Source organism: Mustela nivalis, assembly GCF_964662115.1.
Source record: "Mustela nivalis genome assembly, chromosome: X".
Classification (NCBI taxonomy): domain Eukaryota; kingdom Metazoa; phylum Chordata; class Mammalia; order Carnivora; family Mustelidae; genus Mustela; species Mustela nivalis.
The window spans coordinates 3,422,863-3,440,803 of NC_139040.1; the positions used below are offsets into that span (position 1 = coordinate 3,422,863).

General features: G+C 51.3%; 1 protein-coding gene across 7 annotated transcripts in view; it reads left to right on the forward strand.

Moving 5' to 3' along the window:
• Nucleotides 1–410: 410 nt before the first annotated feature.
• Nucleotides 411–17,941, forward strand: part of CD99L2 (CD99 molecule like 2) — a 95,935-nt gene continuing 78,404 nt past the window's right edge. For 2 of the 7 annotated variants that reach the window (XM_082716548.1, XM_082716546.1), the window contains exon 1: nt 434–786. In XM_082716548.1, the coding sequence (XP_082572674.1) occupies nt 720–786 (67 nt within the window). In that variant the 5' untranslated portion in view covers nt 434–719. Of the gene's footprint in view, nt 787–17,941 lie in introns of all 7 variants that reach the window. The other 5 variants (XM_082716550.1, XM_082716551.1, XM_082716549.1 and 2 more) reach the window with 4 other exon arrangements.

Sequence of the window (17,941 nt, forward strand, 5' to 3'; positions counted from 1 at the left end):
CCAGCGACTGGGGCTAGAGCACGGGTGCTGAGTCCCGGGGCCGCAGCTGGAGGGGCTCCCAGGAAACAGCCTTTTACCGGGAGGACGCCAAGTCCAGAAGGGGAAGAGCCCTGTCCAAGGTCACCCGGCTGGCAGAGCGCACCTGCCGTGTGCTCCGGGCCGGGAGGAGTCTGGCGCGCCGAGTGGAAATCCCCGCACGCCCTGGCCGCCCGCGCCTCCGGCTCCTCTGCCCCTGTGGACACACTGCTTCGGGCCCGCAGGCGCGCCTCCGGAGCATCGGGGGTGAAGTGGCCCGCGGGCAACCCGCCACGCGCGGGCTCTCGCCCCAACGAAGGCCGCCCCACCCTCCGGGAGCCACGGGCCCCGCCCCTCGCTCAGCGATCCCGCCCCCGGGGCTGCAGGCTGGCTCCGCCCCTCGCGCCACAGTCGCAGCCCCGCCCCACCTCACCGGGCCCCGGCCGGGCGCGCCCCGAGCGCGCCCCCGGCGCCAGCGCCTGGGCGCCAGCGCTTGTGCCCCTCCTCCGCCCTCCCGGGGCTGGGCCGCGCGCGCCGGCTCTGGGCGGGGCCCCGCCGTGGCGGCGGGACTCCTCCCCCTGCGGCTCCTCCTCCTCCTCCTCGGTCCCAGCGCCTTCCCGGCCTCCCGGCCTCCCTGACCTCCCCCTCCGGCGCTCTCGCGCTCACTGCGCTCCTCCGGCGCCTCTCCGCCCGCGCTCCCAGCCATGGTGGTCTGGCGCTCGGCTTTCCTCATCTGCCTCGCTTTCTCCTTGGCCACTCTGGTCCAAAGAGGTAAGGCGGGCGGGGGGCGCGCGGGGACCCCGCCCTGTGGGCCGCAGGGCGGGAGCTCGGCGCCCCGCGGCCCCGTGCTGCGCATGAGCGGCCCGGCCCCCGCCTCGCGGGCCTGCGGCGGAGGCTGCGGGCAGGTGGGCGGGGCTGTGCGGGGCAATGGGGGTGCGAACCCCGGGCCCGCGGGGACTCTGACCTTGCCGCGATCCGTGTGGTCGGAGATGGGGGACCGAGCTAGAAACAGCGGAATAAAAATCCCATTTAAAATCCTGCACAAGGTGTCACCACTGGTGACAACAGCTGTCCCCAGGAGATTGCTGCTGGGAAAATCTTGAAGAGAGCGCACTCATTCCCTTGAGCGGGGCCTCTCAAAATGTGTTTCGAGGCCCCCTACCGCAGAAGCACCTGGGGAGCTTCCTGGGCGCATTCTTACCCCCTTTTGTCAGGATCTCTGCGGGGACGGGATGGTGGGGGGCAGCGATCTGCTGTAAGTCTGACCAGCTCCCCAGGTGCTTCTGGTGCCCGGGGTGGGGGGTAGGGAGCATGGGCGACTTTTGCCAAGGAGGTGGAGAGAGAAATGCTGTTGAATCAAGGGAGCAAGTTTCCTAAACCCTCAGTACTCGGACTGTGGCCCAGGGCCTTCATAGGCATCACCTGAGACTTGTTGGGAATGCAGCATCTCAGACCCCGCCCCAGACCGACTGAGTCAGATTCTGCATTTTAAGCAGATCTCCGGGTAATTCGCAGGCACATTTAAGTTTGAGAAGCATCTTAGGATAAATGCAGTGCATGGTTAAAAATAGGCCCTCCGACGTGTACAGACAGAATCTTCTTACACTTATTTATATCCCGTCTCCACATCAGAAAGAGGTTTGAGGAAAACACTGCAGTTGAACACAGAGTTATGCTCTGAGCTCCCTGACGAGGAAGGCAAATTCAGCTCGTGAAAAACATGAGCTCAGCAAAAACAAAACTTTGTCCTCGTGTTAGGTTCTAGTGAGATTTATGTTACTTATGGGGAACACTGGAAAACAGTAGGCAGTCTCAGGCAGTTTTGCAAAAGATGTGGAAATGTTTCTCATGTGGGCAGCCCTTCTGGACTTGCTACAAGAAGAGCCATTCAGTATTCTGCAAAGGTGTCAGGCTCTGTTCCAGACACAGATGATGCAGCAGCGAGCAAGACTAAGACTGTCTCTTCATGGACCTAATGTCCTGGTGTGGGGGGGGTAGAAGACAAACAAGAATCTCACAATCTCCGTAATACATTGTCAGTGCCACGAAGGAAAATAAAACAAGTTACAGGGCTGTTGAATTTTCCGTTTCATTTTGCTTCTTGGGAGTTAACATTTTAATTTTGTTATGATGCATTTATGGGAAAAAGTCTGGTCACTTGATTGGCTCACGTTGAAAGTGGAAGTGCAGAAAAGTTAGAAAAATGATACTCCCTTCAAGGATACCTTCTGGAAGTCTTCACCATGGTATGCACATTGAGAAGGGGAGGAAGGGAAATCAGCAGGTCTCGGATTTTCGCCATCACAGGTTATACTACATGCTTTAGGAGGTGGCAGAGGAAATTGAACCAGTGTAACCATTTTACAGATGAAATGGAGGCCCAGGGAAGAGCTAAGATTTGACCCCAGGCTTGTCTGATTGCACAGTCCTGCTTCTAAGCACCTGGAGGCCGCGCTCCTGCCTTGGGAATGTTCTCTGAACCTTGCCTGGTTTGCTTGGCCCTATTATGCGCAACAACAAAGGCATCTTGAGGGGAACAGGAGTGTGCGAGGCACCTCACAAAGCTTGGTGGTTATAGTTGCCTCAACAGTTTTGCTGGTTAGATATTAGCGCCGGGACCCTGGTCACATAGCTTGGAAGAGATTGAGCCAGGATCCCACCCGGATAAGACGACTCCTTAGTGATCTTCTTGATTGTAATTCAGAGAACTGAACCGGAGGAACCTTTTGCTTCAAGGTGGGGAACTTGCTTTGTGGCTCTTTTGTGCAAAACAACATGACAAATGTGGGCTTTGAATTGCTGCTGCTCTGGGAGTCTGGACAGTTGCAGTTTGAGAGCTGCCTCTCTTGGAGCCTCACAGTGGTGGAGTGGGTGGGCCTGTGCAAGAGCCATTTTATACCTGGTCCCAGTCGTCAGTAGTGACCTGTGACCGAGAAAGACCAGCAGCCCTCAGCACACAGAACTCGGGCTCTGGCAAGTTGAGACAGGCTTCAGGCTTCCAGGAGTTTAAAAGCGTGGTTACCAAGTCATCCCTGTTCTAATTTGGGAGGTCTATTTAGTCCAGTGTGTATTTTACTAGTTCTGAAAAAAATCCTCTGATGACAAGTATGGTGCCTGTATTCACCTACAGAAATAGGAAGCTGATCTCTTGTGCAGTGAGGAGAGGAGTCTCCAGTGGTGCAGGTGGGCAGTAATGATAATAGAGTTTCCATTTCCTGAGTGCCTTGCATGCACCGGGCCTTCAGCGCGCCACCCACATAGACCCCTCATAACCACCCGGAAGGGTTGGCACCCTGACCCATCTCCTTTTCTCGTGTCCTTTATGGGCACTCACATATGACCTTGAAAAGTGACTTGGTGGTGGGGCGCCTGGGTGGTTCAGTTGGTTGAGAATACAGGTCTTGATTTCGGCTCAGGTTGTGATCTCAGGGTTGTGAGATGGGGCCCCGCGTTGGGTTCCACACTTGGAATCATCTTGGGATTCTCTCCCCTTCTGCCCCTTCCCCCAAGCTTGTGCGTGTATGTGCGCATGCTCTCTCTCTGAAATAAATAAATAAAATCTTTAAAAACAGTAACTTGGTGGTAACCCGTTTCTCAGATGAAAAATGAGCAGCCCAGCGAGCTTTAGGACTCGAACTCAGGATTCACAAATGTAGATGCCTCCAGGGATGGGGCAGGTCACAGACACATGGAAAGTAGCCGAGAATAAGGGTGACGAATGTGTGGGCAAGCCACTGGCTGCTGAGTACCTGCCCCCTTAAAGAGAAGGAGCCCAGCTGACGGAGGGAGAGTGCAGGCTTTGGAGCAAGCTTGGCCAGCGCTACTAGGAGTGAGTCATTTAATTGCTGTGTGCTTCAGTGTCCTCATTTGTATAATGGGGATAACCACAACATCCACTTCATGGGGTTGTTTGGCGGACTGAATACACATGGATGCCCCAGTGACCTCTGTTAGTAATTATTACTCACGTTACCTAAAACATTCCAAGCCATGTTTTAAAATTTAAAAATACACAGTGCAGACCTAGAAAATAATATGCGAAGTGAAAGAAGCCAGACACAAAAGCCCACATATTATCCCATTTATATGAAATGTCCAGAGTCGGCAAATCCACAGGGACAAAACAGTAGATGAGTGAGTGGTCACCAGAGGCTAGGGGTTGGGGGTGGGGAACTGAGGAACAAGGAGGGATTGATGAGTGAGTGCAGTTTCCTTTTGGGCTGATGAAAATGTTCTGGAACTAGATAGAGGTGATGGTTGCACAAGCTTGTGAATGTGCTAAGAACCATTCAGTTGTAGGGTGCGCTGTACGGTGCATGACTTATACCTCCATTTAGTAAAAATTCGCTGTAGTTCAAGCAAAACAAATGAGAGTCGGGGCAGCCTGTGGTCCCTGGGTTGGGGTTGGTCGGGAGGGGAGAGAGGAGAGCAGAGGGGGTGCCACGTGCCGGGGGCCCTGAGAGGCGAGGCTGGGGTCCCGGCAGAAGCCCCGCGGGGGGCCTACTCTGGATACTGGGTATGAGCCACCCACGCCACAGGGGTGCGTACAGGCTTGGCCCAGAGCTGCTGCATCACCCCTGAGTGTGTACAGGGCAGTCATTGCCCTGGACTGACAGGGTCTGGGGACAGTTGGCCTTTTAGTGTCACATGTTTTGATTGGTTTTCGGTCCCTTCCTTGCTGTCACAGGTCACATCCCCACCCCCTCTGTCATTTTGGACGCAAGGGAGCTCCAACATGTTTATTTAACCCCTCCCCCCAACAATGCCCTGAGAGCCAGCCTCTGGCCTCTGCAGGGACTGAGGAAGGGGCTGAAGCTATTTCCAGTAGAGATGGGGACCCAGTAGATCCCTCTCTCTCCAATAGTGAGAGGAGGCCTTTTGGCTGCTCAGAGGGGCTTGTGGGGAGGAGCCGGTTTGGGTTCTGGTGAGTTCAGGAAAGAGACCTTCCAGGTGCACTGAGTTTCTAGACTCTTCCACCACCTGGTGTTGGTGCTTTTCCTGCTGTGTGTCCACCCCTCCTCTTCGCCCTTGGCATGTAATCCTCTGCTGATCTCCGCGTGCTTGGAGAGGCTTGGCCACAGGGGCTCCTGTCTCCCAGCCCAGGCTCTGCTCTGCCTGAGTCTTGCTCGTAAGTCCCCTGATCGGTCAGCCTTGGTTTGCCTCTAAAAGCTTAAAGTCATCCTAAATGTGTCCTAACCAAAACGTGTGGCAACTGCGTGGACGAAAGTAGGTGTTCCGAACGGAGAGGCGGAGCTGTGCTAGGCTCCCACCGAGGGCCATGCCCTAATCTCTGGCACCTGTGGCTGTCAGGTTCCGAGTAAGGGAGAGTTGTGGTAGGTAATCAGCGGCGTTTGAGTGAGATTCCCCTGGGTTATCTTGGCCAGCTGAAAGACAGGGATCCTTTAAATAGGGAAGATAGAGACAAAGGCGCTAGAGCGAGTCAGCGGAGAGCGACATGATAGAAGATTTGACCCAAAGACGGAGGGGCCAGGAGCCAAGAGATGTACACACACCCTTGAGAAGCCGGAAAAGGGGGTGGACTGTCCTGAGAGCTTCCAGAAGGAGCACAGTCCTGCTGACACCTTGCTTGTAGCCCAATGAGACCTGTGTTGGACTTCTAACCTCCAGAACTAGAAGATTTAAAAAAAAAAAAGTGTTTTAAATCTGTTGAAATTTGTTGTAGCAGCAACAGCAACCAACAGTAAAACGAAGGGGTAGCTACTAGCCTGCTCTTCATTCATTGAAAAAACTAGCTTGTGAGGTTTCCTTATATCGTTCTGATTTGCAGTCTTAAGTCAATCCCCACTGTGCACTGAGGGATTGCGGGGGTGTTCTGGGTGTGCCAGTGGGTGCTAAGAATCCCCTCCAAGGGCCTGGGGGTACAGCTACATTCCTTAGGCTCGGGTTTGGTGTTTTAAAAACTGCTTCAAGAGGCAACTGGAGCGGGGGCTGCCGTGCCCACTGCCCAGAGGCCTTTTCCGTCTCCCCAGTCCTGAGGGCTGCTTGAAGCAGAGTGCGGTCTGGGCCCCCAGGACAGACAGAGGGTTTCTTTCTTTCTTTCTTTCTTTTAAAGATTTTATTTTATTTATTTGTCAGAGAGCGAGCGAGCACAGGCAGACAGAATGGCAAGCAGAGGCAGAGAGAGAAGCAGGCTCCCTGCCGAGCAAGGAGCCCGATGTGGGATCGGGCTGATCAGGATCATGACCTGAGCTGAAGGCAGTTGCTTAACCAGCCGAGCCACCCAGGCGTCCCCAGACACAGGGTTTCGATCTGGCTAAGCCACTGGGCCATGCCTGCCCCTTTGCTGAGGAGGAGGGAGCCGCCAGCTCTCCTTTCTCACCGCCCCTGCCTCTGACTCCTTAGGAGCAGCTTTAAAACCAACCAAAATACTTGGAGAACTCTGGTTGATTTCCTTTTTTTTTTTTTTAAAGATTTTATCTGTTTATTTGACAAACCTGACATCGCAAGTAGGCAGAGAGGCGGGAGCGGTGGGGGGTGGGGTGGGACAATCAAGCTCCCTGCTGAGCAGAGAGCCCCATGTGGGGATCCTTCCCAGGACCTTGAGATCATGACCAGAGCTGAGGGCAGAGGCTTTAACCCACGGAGCCACCCAGGCGCCCCTGTGGTTGATTTCTGCCGAGAGCGGTGCCCCTGCTCAGTGAACATCTGTTTAAAGGAGAGGCTAGACGACATCTGGCTGGCAGTGCCAGGTGGTTCATTTGGAATTGCTTTCCAAGTTAGAGACGGTCCCCTCAGCAGGAAATACTGTTGCAGTGTGGAATTCATTACCACCAAAAATAGTGCCCAGGCATGGGCTCATTTTGACATTCTTCTTTTCATTTTTATTGCTGCTTCAGCTAGCCTGGGGTGGCGGAATTAACACAGCCTGCGTTCCAGCGTGGCCCCACCGTTTGCTGGCGACATTTGCCTTATCTGCACCAGGAGGCTGCTGATCTCTGCTTTTGTTGGACCCGCAGAATTGTGGGGAGTAGCCAAGTCATTGCGAATGCAAACAGGTGGTGTGTGGTCAAGGTATTAGGAAAGTTAGGTTCCCCAGACAGGCCGAGAAGGATAAGAGGCTGCCTGCCTAACGGGGTTCTATAAGAATTCATGAATTCATGAGCAGGGCCCAGCGTCCGAATGAGCAGAAACAGCTCTAATTTAGGGGCTCTTTATAGCCCTTTGGCTGCCTACAGAGTTCTGGCTGTTTGACAGGAGCGATTGCTTTTTTACTTTTTATCATTCATTCATTTGGCTCCGCACGCCAGCTTGAAATGTAAGAATCCAAAGCAGTGCCTAAAAACAAACAAACAGAAACCACGTTTTAATCTTCTGTTCATCACCTACAGTATAGCACGTGGGCTTGTAGTTTGGGGCTCCCGTTCATTTCTTCCCAACACTTTGCTTCCCCCCCCTCCCCTGAACGTGCCCCTGGCCAGGGTCAGCAGTGGGTTCCTGTTGCTAAACCTGAGGGACACCTGCCACCCTCTGATCACCCCTCCCCCCTGAAGCACTTGTCCCCTCTCTGAGCTCTGGGCCTGGGGGAACACCTCTGATGGCATCCTTGGTCGACTTTTTTATTGCTTTTTTTTTTAAGATTTTTATTTATTTATTTGACAGATCACAAGTAGGCAGAGAGGCAGGCAGAGAGAGAGAGGAGGAAGCAGGCTCCCCACCGAGCAGAGAGCCCGATTTGGGGCTGGATCCCAAGACCCTGGGATCATGACCTGAGCCGAAGACAGAGGCTTTAACCCACTGAGCCACACAGGCACCCCCTTGGTGGACTTTTTAACCTACACTTGCTTCCCAGATGCTTTTACCAGCTTCGTGGCTTGAAATTAAATTCCTTCTGTGTGCTTGTGATTCTTCGGTTTCTATCCCCAGCTGTGATAGCTCTTGGCCTCCAGGCGCATTCAGCATCTCTGAGGTGGCCGGGGCACTGCTAGTGTTTAGGTTACTGAAGTCCTTCCAGTTCAGGTCATGCCACCCAGCAATGGAATCCTGGCCCTTCCCCTAGTAGCATCCCCGGACCTCCCCATCCTTTCCCCAAATCTGGCAAGCATGGGGTTCATGCCCTGTGCAGCTGTGTTAAATTCTTTTGACTATTACCCCTGCGAATAGGCATCTCAGAAGGGCTCACGTGCATACGTGAACTTCTGCTCATCCCCTCCAGCCTTCTCCCACCTGAGTGACTGGCAGCCCCATCCTGCTGGTGGCTCTGGCCGCTCCTCCAGGGAGGAGAACCCCACGTCTGATCTGTCTGCAGACTAGGTTGTGATCACCCTCAGAATGCTTCAGACTCCCTCCTCTTCTCCCCTCTTCCCTGGCTCCCTGTCTTAGCTGGGCACCATTCCTCCTCTTGGGAGCCCCTGGCAGTGACCTCCCGATTGGTGCTCTAGAGTCCACTCCTGCCCCCTACAGTTCAGTCTCTACCCCGCAGCCAGGTGACCTAGAAACCTGAGTCCTCTTGTCCCTCTGCCCAGAACCCTCTGATGGCTTTGAATTGTAATGAAAATAAAGTGCAGACCCTTACTGTGGCCTCCAAGTCCCAACTGAGTGGGGCCACCTTGTTCTCTGGCCTCATCTCTCACCCCTGCCCAGGGCTGGCCTCTAGTGGGCCTCTAGTACTTCTCCCCAAGTAGGTGCATGTCCTCTCCCTCCCTGCCTCTCGGATGCCCCCACCTTAGGCTGTCCCTGGCCCCCCCCCACCTGAACTGGGCAGAATAGCCCTCTGTCTCCAGCCAGCTTGAGTTTGGTATTTTCTGCCTGCTGCCTTGCCCACTGTCTTGTCTCTGCCACTAGACTTTTGCTCCATGAGGAAAAGGACTTGGTTTTTGTCTGCTTTGTCACTAGTATCTAGAACGATCCCTGGCACAAGGACTGTTGCTTGCACACAGCAACTGAACATGTAATTAAAGGGCTATTTGCAGAATCTGGGCCACATTAGGGGAGACCAACAAAGGGTGATGAAGCAACATGGGGAATGTTTTCCATCAGGGACTTCAAGGGGGGGCAGGGGATCCTGGCGTCCTGGGTAGTTAGGGCTGGAGGAGCTGCATAGGCCTCCTGCAGGGCGGAGCTCAGACAGTAACCATGGCAAATATTCGCCCAGCCCACCTCCAGTCCTTGCTTCTGCCTCCCGTGACTAAACCCGTGGGTCCTGAACTGTGTACGCAGGCGCGCTGGGGCACGGCCGTGAACTCGGGGTGATGCTGTAGATGGTTTTAAGTTTTGAGGCACACGCATCAGTGTGTGTCAGATCCCACACTAGCCACCACTTTAAATTGGTCGGAACTAAGTAAACAGAGCTGTTAGGTGTTTCTTTGGGTCTAGGGGTGCTGTGTTCTAGAAGACACATTAGAAGATCGTCAGCCCCTTTCTCACCAGGCTGAAAGCTGTAAGCTCCTCGAAGGCAGGTGAGTGCCCCCTACTGCCAGGTCCTGGCTCAGACAAGGCCTCCCTGGCACTCAGGTCAGGTTGGCTGCAGCGCACGGGGTCCCTTAATGTCTCATGGCTTTTCCACATTGAGAATTGCAGGCCTGATCTCAGCTGATGGACACTTGGACCATTTCTACTTTTTGACCATTGAGCTTCGTGTTCTTGTGAACATTGTGTTGAAGGCTTCAAACACCCATTTTTGTTTCTGTGAGGTGTGTGCCTGGCCTTTTCTGACTCAGCCTGGGAAGTCCCGCGATAACCCGTCTGCTGCATTCTGTAGGCTGTGCGTCACTTAAGGGTGGTCCAGGTTGAAGGTGAGAACATCTATCCCCCTTCTTGTTGGAAGGATGTCAGAGAATTTTTAGCTATGATTTCAAACTGTCACACGAATCCCCTGGGATTGCAAGGTCCCAGATGAAATGCTGCCTCCTCTGTCTTCTGGTTCTTTAGGGAATCCTGAATCCTGAATCCTGAATCCTGAATCCTGGTTGATAGCTCTGAGTCTGCCTCTTCATTCCCTCTGCTGTCATGTCCTTGGCTCTCAAGGTGTTGCCCCGGGGATGGGGATGGATGTCCAGGCTTGACTGGGCCTTCTTGGCACAGGCTTTCCCCACGGGAGGGGGAGCACAGCACCCAGCCTGCAGCTCCCCAGGAAGTGCTTGCAGAGTGGGACATTCAAGGGCTTTGGATGATTTCATTAAGGTAGGGCAGCCCGGGGCATTTGCTGTGCCCCCCCCCCGCTATTTTTCTTCTCTTTCTTTTAAAAATATTTTACTTATTCATCTGAGACACATACAGAAAGGGACGGAGAGCATGAGCAGGGGGAGAGGCAGAAGGAGAAGCAGACTCCCTGCTGGGCTGGGATTTCAACGTGGGGCTCGAGCCCAGGACCCCGAGACCCTGACCTGAGCTGAAGGCAGATGCTTCACCAAGTCAGACACCCCGGCGCCGCTGCCCTGCCGCGGAGGGATGCACACTTTCTGTCTGGGGCGGAGGCGCTGTTGATGTTTCCATGGGCTCGGGCAGGCTATTTAAACAGCATCCCTGGCTTCTAACCCCCCCCCCCCAAATCTTGCCAACCCAGGATGATTCCAGACATTGCCCAATGTCCCCAGTGGACAGAACTGTCCTGAATTGAGACCCACTGCCCTAGAGACCCACATATTCTTTGTAATTCCACCCTCTGTTCTCAGTGCTCCTCACGAGTCCCTGAAGTTTTCTGTTCTCGTGCTGTTGCTTCCGGATAGACATGTTGGAGGAGATCCGCCCACAGCCAGTCTGTGGTTGGCCTCAGCTAGAGCTGACTCTAGGCTCCTCCGTGACCTTGAGCTCAGCTAGAGCTGACTCTAGGCTCCTCCGTGACCTTGAGCTCAGCTAGAGCTGACTCTAGGTTCCTCCGTGACCTTGAGCTCATCCTAGTTACATCAGATCTGTCCCTAGTTGCCTTAGGGGGTTGCCGTCTGCCCGGATTTGCACAGATGGCTCAGCCCGGCCGGCCGGTGCATTGCTCCTCACTAGTCGCACTTTTAGATGGGGGCCTTGTCTTTTTAAATACATCTTAGGATTTTCTGAGAACCAGTGAGGAAAAAACAGAAAAATGAGCCAAAGACTTGACTAGGCCAGTCATAAAAGAGGAAATCAAAAAGGACAACAAACATGAAAAGATGTTTAACCTCATTAGTCACCAGAGAGCTGCGAATCAGACTATGATAAGATAAAATTGCATGCCCTCCAGAAGGCTAAAAATGATAAGCCTGACAACACCAGGTGCTTACATGGTCATGGGAGTCATGTGTGTTCTTCATGGTAAACTTGGGAAGTGCAGGGAAGTGTGGAGCAAATGCTACCTCCAGAGCCCAGGGCTGGGCAGTGTTCCCATATTGGAATGTGGTATTTCAGTAGTATTTGTTCTGCAGAAATACCTATGGCACATGATTGGCATTGAACTGTGTACACATCTTTTACCTTTATTGGGAAATGGAGATACAGAGAAGTGAGGTCTCTAACACTAACACGCCTAAAGTGAAAATCTCTGTTCTCACCAAGCAGATTGAGAAACAGAATGTTGACAATACCCTGTGTGCCCACTCTTGATCCCAGTCCCCTCTCCCCGACAGAGGTGACCACCAGCCTGATTTTTGTGCATTTTATACTTCCACCACCTATGTATGTGGCCCTAAATAATACAGTTTAGTTTGGCCTGTCTTTTAACCTCACAGAAACGGAATCACACTGTGTGTAGGCTTTGGTGTTTCGCCTCTTTCCACCCACACTGCTAATGAGGTGTGTGTGTGTTTGTAGTTCTTTTGTGTCACTTTCTGCCGTGAGCGTTCTTACGCAGATGGGCAAAAGTGTCTCTGGAAAGTGACTTTCCCAGACTGTGGTCTGGGGACCCTTGGAGACGTTTTCAGGGGGGGTCCACGAGGTCTGTTTTCGTAACACTTAAGTTGTGAATTGCCTGCTGCACCCTCCTTTTCTCATGAGTGTACACTGGCATTTTCCAGAGCTGATGTGACATGCGGTATCAGTGCTCTGAGGGCTAATGGGATGTGTTTGTGTTGTCCTGTGTTCTAAAGTTTCTCAGCTTTAATTTTGAATATCCTAAATATCAATGGATATAAGCCACTTACGCATGAGATCTTTGAGATTCTTGAGTTGTTAGTGTATACACTCTTAGAGCTAGTTTGTGTTCTAGCACACGTGTGGCCTTCGTGCCTCTTTATGGCCAAGTAGGATTCCTCAGTGTGCGTAGCATTTTGTTCAGCCGTTCGTCAGTTACAGATGTTTGGGTTTCCGCTTGTCTCCTACGAATACTGCAATAACCATTTACGTACGTGTTTTGTGTGCACTTAAGTTTTCAGTTCTCTTGGGTGGAATTGCGAGGCCATATTGTAACACTGTTGGACTATTTAAACAACTGGCAGGCTGTTTTTCAAAGCCGCCATATCATTTTACATTCCCACCAGTGGTCTGTGTGGGTTCTGGTCCCCTCATTCTTGCCAACACTTTTATTTCATTGTGTTTCTTTCTTTCCTTTTACTTTTCCTTTTTTGGGGGGGGGGGGTCGTTAAGAAAAAGCCTTCTAATGAGTGTGTGGTCGTGTTTCATTGTGGTTTTGGTTTGCGTTTCCCTAATTACTAATGAAGTTGAGCATCCTTTAACGTGCTTGTTGGATCATATCCTTGAGTGAAAGTCCAGCACAGAGGGTCCACCAGGAGGCCCAGAGCTCAGCCGGCCCCTGCCCCAGCTCACAGTGAGGCCTTCACGTTTCCTTCCGTGCTTCTGTCCCCTCGTCCGAGAACCTGCTCAAGGTTGCGTTCATCCTGCCCTTTCTCCGGTACTTCCTCCTCCTCTCCCTTGGTTTCTCAAACTGGAATGGGGCTCATGTTGTCTGCCCCAACAGTCTACCAAAAGGTTTCACTAAGGCCACCAGGGTAAATGCATTTTTTAACATTGACTATCGAGGGCGTCTGGGTGGCTCAGTCAGTTAAGCAACCTCCCAGCTCAGATCACGATCCAGGAGTCCAGGGATCGAGTCCCGCATCAGGCTCCCAGCTCCGCGGGCAGTCTGCTTCTCCCTCTGACCTTCTCCCCTCTCATGCTCTCTCTCACTCTCTCTCTCTCTCAAATAATTAAAAAAAAATCTTTAAAGTTGACTATTGAAATAGCAGGTCCCAAACCATTGATGCCGGTGGCCCGTCTCGGGGCGTGGAAAGAGAAGGAAGAGCACGAGTCTTCTCCTTCCTGTAGGCTTCTTTGGGAATATGCATACAGGGCACCGCTTGAATCAGTTGGGCAGTGAGCAGCCAATGCAAGGAGCGGGGCATGGAGCAGATCAGTGAAAATCGGTGGTGTGAAATGTCTAGACTAGTGATGCCCAGACCGGGGGCCCCAGACTGGATTGACTCTGGGGATGAGCATGGTCTGTAGACAGCAGTGATGCAGCTGGGTCATTCATGTACTGCAATTTAAAATGTATTTAGATGTTGTTCTAATTTAAACATAGGATGAATTTTGGAATCTGATAGAGCAGGGCTTTCTTTTTTTTAATTAACTTATAATGTATTATTTGCCCCAGGGGTACAGGAGAGCAGGTCTTTCTTAAATGACTCTTTTTAAAAATGACTTGTTTCCCCATGTGTTCCATCCATACATACTAGTAAAATACACTGTAGGGTCAACTTTTCATATTAAAAAAAAAGCCCATTGGGATTTCCATTGGAATCGCATTGGCTTTTGAAGAGCCAGGGTTTTTTTCTTTTTTCTTTAACAGTATTGAATTTTCCCATCCAAACACAGGGCTTTCCTCTCTAGTTCTTTGCTCTGTGTGGTTTTTTGTTTGTTTGTTTTTACTTTCTTCGTGTTTTTAATTCACATTTCCTGTTACTAATTCCCAAGTACTTTACAGCATATACTCCTGTTGTAAATGGTCTCTCCTTTTCCCATTGAGTTTCCTAAGTTATGGTGGTTGTCATCTGACAAAGCTGATTTTTGATTATTTTCATTACCAGCAAGCTTCCCAAACCCTCTTTTAATTTAATTTAGGTTTTCTCTTGTTGACTAATTTTTGAAAATTCATATAGTTTTAGAATAATATTCTTTTAGGGGCGCCTGGGTGGCTCAGTGGGTTAAGCCGCTGCCTTCGGCTCAGGTCATGGTCTCAGGGTCCTGGGATCGAGTCCCGCGTCGGGCTCTCTGCTCAGCAGGAAGCCTGCTTCCTCCTCTCTCTCTCTCTGCCTGCCTCTCTGCCTACTTGTGATCTCTGTCTGTCAAATAAATAAATAAAATCTTTAAAAATAAAAAAGAATAATATTCTTTTAGTCCAATTGAATATAAGGTCCATAAAGACAAGATTTGGCGGGGGTGGTGGTGGTGTCTATTTTGTTGACTGTTGTATTCCCAGGACCTCGCACAGTGTGGGGCACATAAAAGGTGTTTATAATATTTGTCAAATGAATGAGAGAGAGTCCATGAATAAAGCCAGGCTTTTGCCTCCATGAACAAGAGCTGTAAAAACTTTGATCATTTTCTTAAACATGCAAGTCCCCTCTTAGGGGAAGAGAGGCCAGATTCATCTCTCCCTTCTTCATGCCGGTGTTGGGTACCAGAAGACATCGGGGCAGCACCTCTACATAGACCTGCGGGGCAAAGTGTGGGATCCGAGTTGTCCTTCTCCTAGAGAGGTGAAACAAAGGCCTTCTTAAAAGCATAAGGCTTTCTGGACAGAAATGTCAACAGTAGCTTTCTTTGTATTTCCCCAACACGGGCGTCACTACAGGTGAACAAACCGGGGAGTAGTACTCAGCAATAAAAGTGAACAAAGCACTGACCCGCCACGCCCTGGCGGACTCTCAGAGCCGTGACACTGCGCAAAAGAGCACCTACTGCGTTATTCCCATTCTGCAACATTCCCAAATGTTATTCTAGAGACGGAGAACAAATCAGTGGTTAGGGGCAGGTGAGAAGGGAGAGGGAAGGTGAGAGAAAGGTGGGTAGGGTTCCAGAAGGGCAGCACGAGGGCGCTGTTGTGGCCGTGGAACTGTTGTTTATCTTGACTATGGTGATGGTCCATGCAAAGGTACACCTATGAGAACACTGTATGGAATTAATAAATCCACCCATTGAGAGCAAATGAAGACAGGAAAACCGGAATGAGATGAGTGGATTGTGTGAATGTCGACATCCCGAGTGTGACTGGGCCACAATTTTGTGTAATATGACTTTGGGGAGAAAGGCAAAGTGTACACGGGCTCTCTTTGTATTCTTTCTTATAACTCTATGTGAATCTATAATCATCTCAAAAATTACAATTAAATGTGATGCTTTTTAGGAGCGACATATTCGCTCAGGAACCCTTCTGGAGACATCTACTTAATAATGCAAAACAGTCAAGCAAGAGGTGGTTCACAGTGATTCGGAAAATGGGAGGGCAAGAAAGGGAGGAGTTGGCAGTACGCCCTTTCAACAGGTCTCAGGCCCCCAGGTCCTCCACCTCTGCTCCCAGAGAATGTCCGCTCACCTTTCCGAACCCAGCTCCCCTGCCACCCTTCCCTGACGCCCGCCAGGCAGTGTGAGTGACCTCCTTTGTGGACGTCTTTGCCTTCAGTGTTTGGTGAGTAAGTCCTCCTGTGCTAACTTTCTGGTTAACTTTCACTGAAGGATTTTCCTTTATAGGAAACCTCCCCAGGTCATTGGGAAAATACGATTAAGCAAGACACAGCAGCCCCTGGAAGTACACTCTGTTCATGTTTGGCCCGTCAGGCTTGGGCCCTGGTTAGAGGCCAGATGTATTTATAGTGAGCAAGACCTCTACCCTATCCCTCCTCTTCACGCCCTGGTGCTTGCTTGCTTCTCGCTCTTTCTCCCTCTCCATATTACGCAGGCCAGCGGTGGATAGAAGACCAGGCACCTGGACTCCGGTCCGGTTCCCCGTGGTGTCTGAGTAGAATCACTGTCACACCGGCTTCGCCGGGAACATGTCATCTTGAAATGCAGTTTCACTTTTTATGGCTTTAAAAAAAAAAGGGAGCTACGATTCACGTCTTATAAAATTCACCCCTTTAAAGCGTACAGTTCAGTGGCATGTGGGACGCACACAGAGTTCGTGTGACCATCCCCTCTGTCTAGTTGCATGACTTTTGCATCATCCCAGATGCAGAGGGGAGGCCAGGAGCCATCATTTGGCACGCCACGTCCCCCCCTCACCGACCCTGGCCACCACTAAGCAGCTCTGCGTGTCTAGGCACGTACCTATTCTGCATGTGTTGCAGAAATGGAGTTGTGCAGTGTGTGGCCTTTTGTGTCTGGCTGCTTTCACTTAGCGTAAGGTTTACCAGGCTCTTATAGGCTGTAGCGTGGCTCAGGCTTTTGTTCCTTTTTGTGGCCAGATAATATTCCATCGCACGGATAATATTCCATTCCCAATAGAGTCCTTCTCTGCGAGGACACCACTTGTGGTCGCCTTGGCTGCCGATATTCCCCCAGGGCCGAGACCAGAGCGGGGCACCGTGTCATGCTCATCGATAACCATTTCTTGGATGAATGAAAGGAAGTTGCTGGTTTCCCCCTAGTGTCTACTGATTGTTGGTGTCTGCTCAGTGGAGACTCAGCTGAGATTCCTCTCCCCGGGGCTGGGAGGTGGACCGCAGGCCAGGAGGTTGGGAGCAGGCACAGTGTAGAGAGTGAAGGGCCACACGCGCGGGGCTGTGGGTGGTCAGCGAGTCAGCGAGCCGGCGAGTCGGCAAGCTCCTCCTCACCGACTTGCTCCCTTTCTTTCAAGGGGAGATGTCCCCCTTCTCTGCGGTGAGGGGGTGGGTGTGCGGAGGACGCCGAGGGGAGTAGCCAGTAGGCCCCTCCCCCTTCCTTTTCTAAGTGTCCTCTCGCCCTGACTTGAAGGGGGGGTGGGGCTTCCACCCAGCTTCTGCCTCTCCTTCTGGGGAGCTGCCGTCCTCTTGAGCTTGGGTCCTTCCAGCCACAAGCTTCGTATGCCTTTCCACTTGTCCAGGTCTTCTTTTCTGTGCTTCAATAGTGTTTGGTTTCTTTTCTTCTAGTGTAGTTCTTAAGTGTCTCTCTTGTGGAGGTGCAGCCGACACGCACGAAAATGCTCCAGTATTCAGATTTTCACTTACACCTCAGTAAAAGAAATCCTTGAGAATCTTACTAAAACCAAGTACACAAAAAGTTTTAAACTTCTCTTTTATTGAGGTATAGGTTACACCCAGTGAATGCTCAGTCATCTTACAGCCCCTCCCAGCCCCACAGCCCCACACCAAGCAACAGTTGATCTGATCTGATTTTTATGCCCTCGGTTGGTTTTGTTTCTTCTAGAAATCATAGAAATGGCACCATACAATATTTACTCTTCTGTGTCTGATTTTTTTTTAAAGATTTATTTATTTATTTGACAGAGAGAGAGAGAGATCACAAGTAGGCAGAGAGGCAGGCAGAGAGAGAGGAAGGGAAGCAGGCTCCCCGCTGAGCAGAGAGCCCGATGTGGGACTCGATCCCAGGACCCTGAGATCATGACCTGAGCCGAAGGCAGCGGCTGAACCCACTGAGCCACCCAGGCGCCCCCTGTGTCTGATTTTTTTTCCCCACACAGCATAATGTTTTCAGGGTTGTAGAATGTATCTGCAATTACTTTTCCTTGATGAGTGTCCCTGTTTTGGGACATTTGGTTTTCTAGTTTTGCACTATTACAAATCAAGCTATAAGAACATCTAGAACATCTGTGTATAAGGCTTTTCTTTTGAAAGTGATTTTTTAAAATTAAGGTGTATAAGGCTTTTTGTGGACTGTTTTCACTTTTCTTGAATGAGGCCCTTGAAGTGGAACTGCAGACTCCTAGGATATAAACATGTTTAACTTCTTAAGAAACTGCCAGAGGTTTCTAAAGTGGTTGCACCATCTCCCTGCCCACCATCTCCAGTATTTGCTGGTATTCAGATCCTCCGGTTTTGATTTATCTGTTCTAATGCTCATTCTTTGG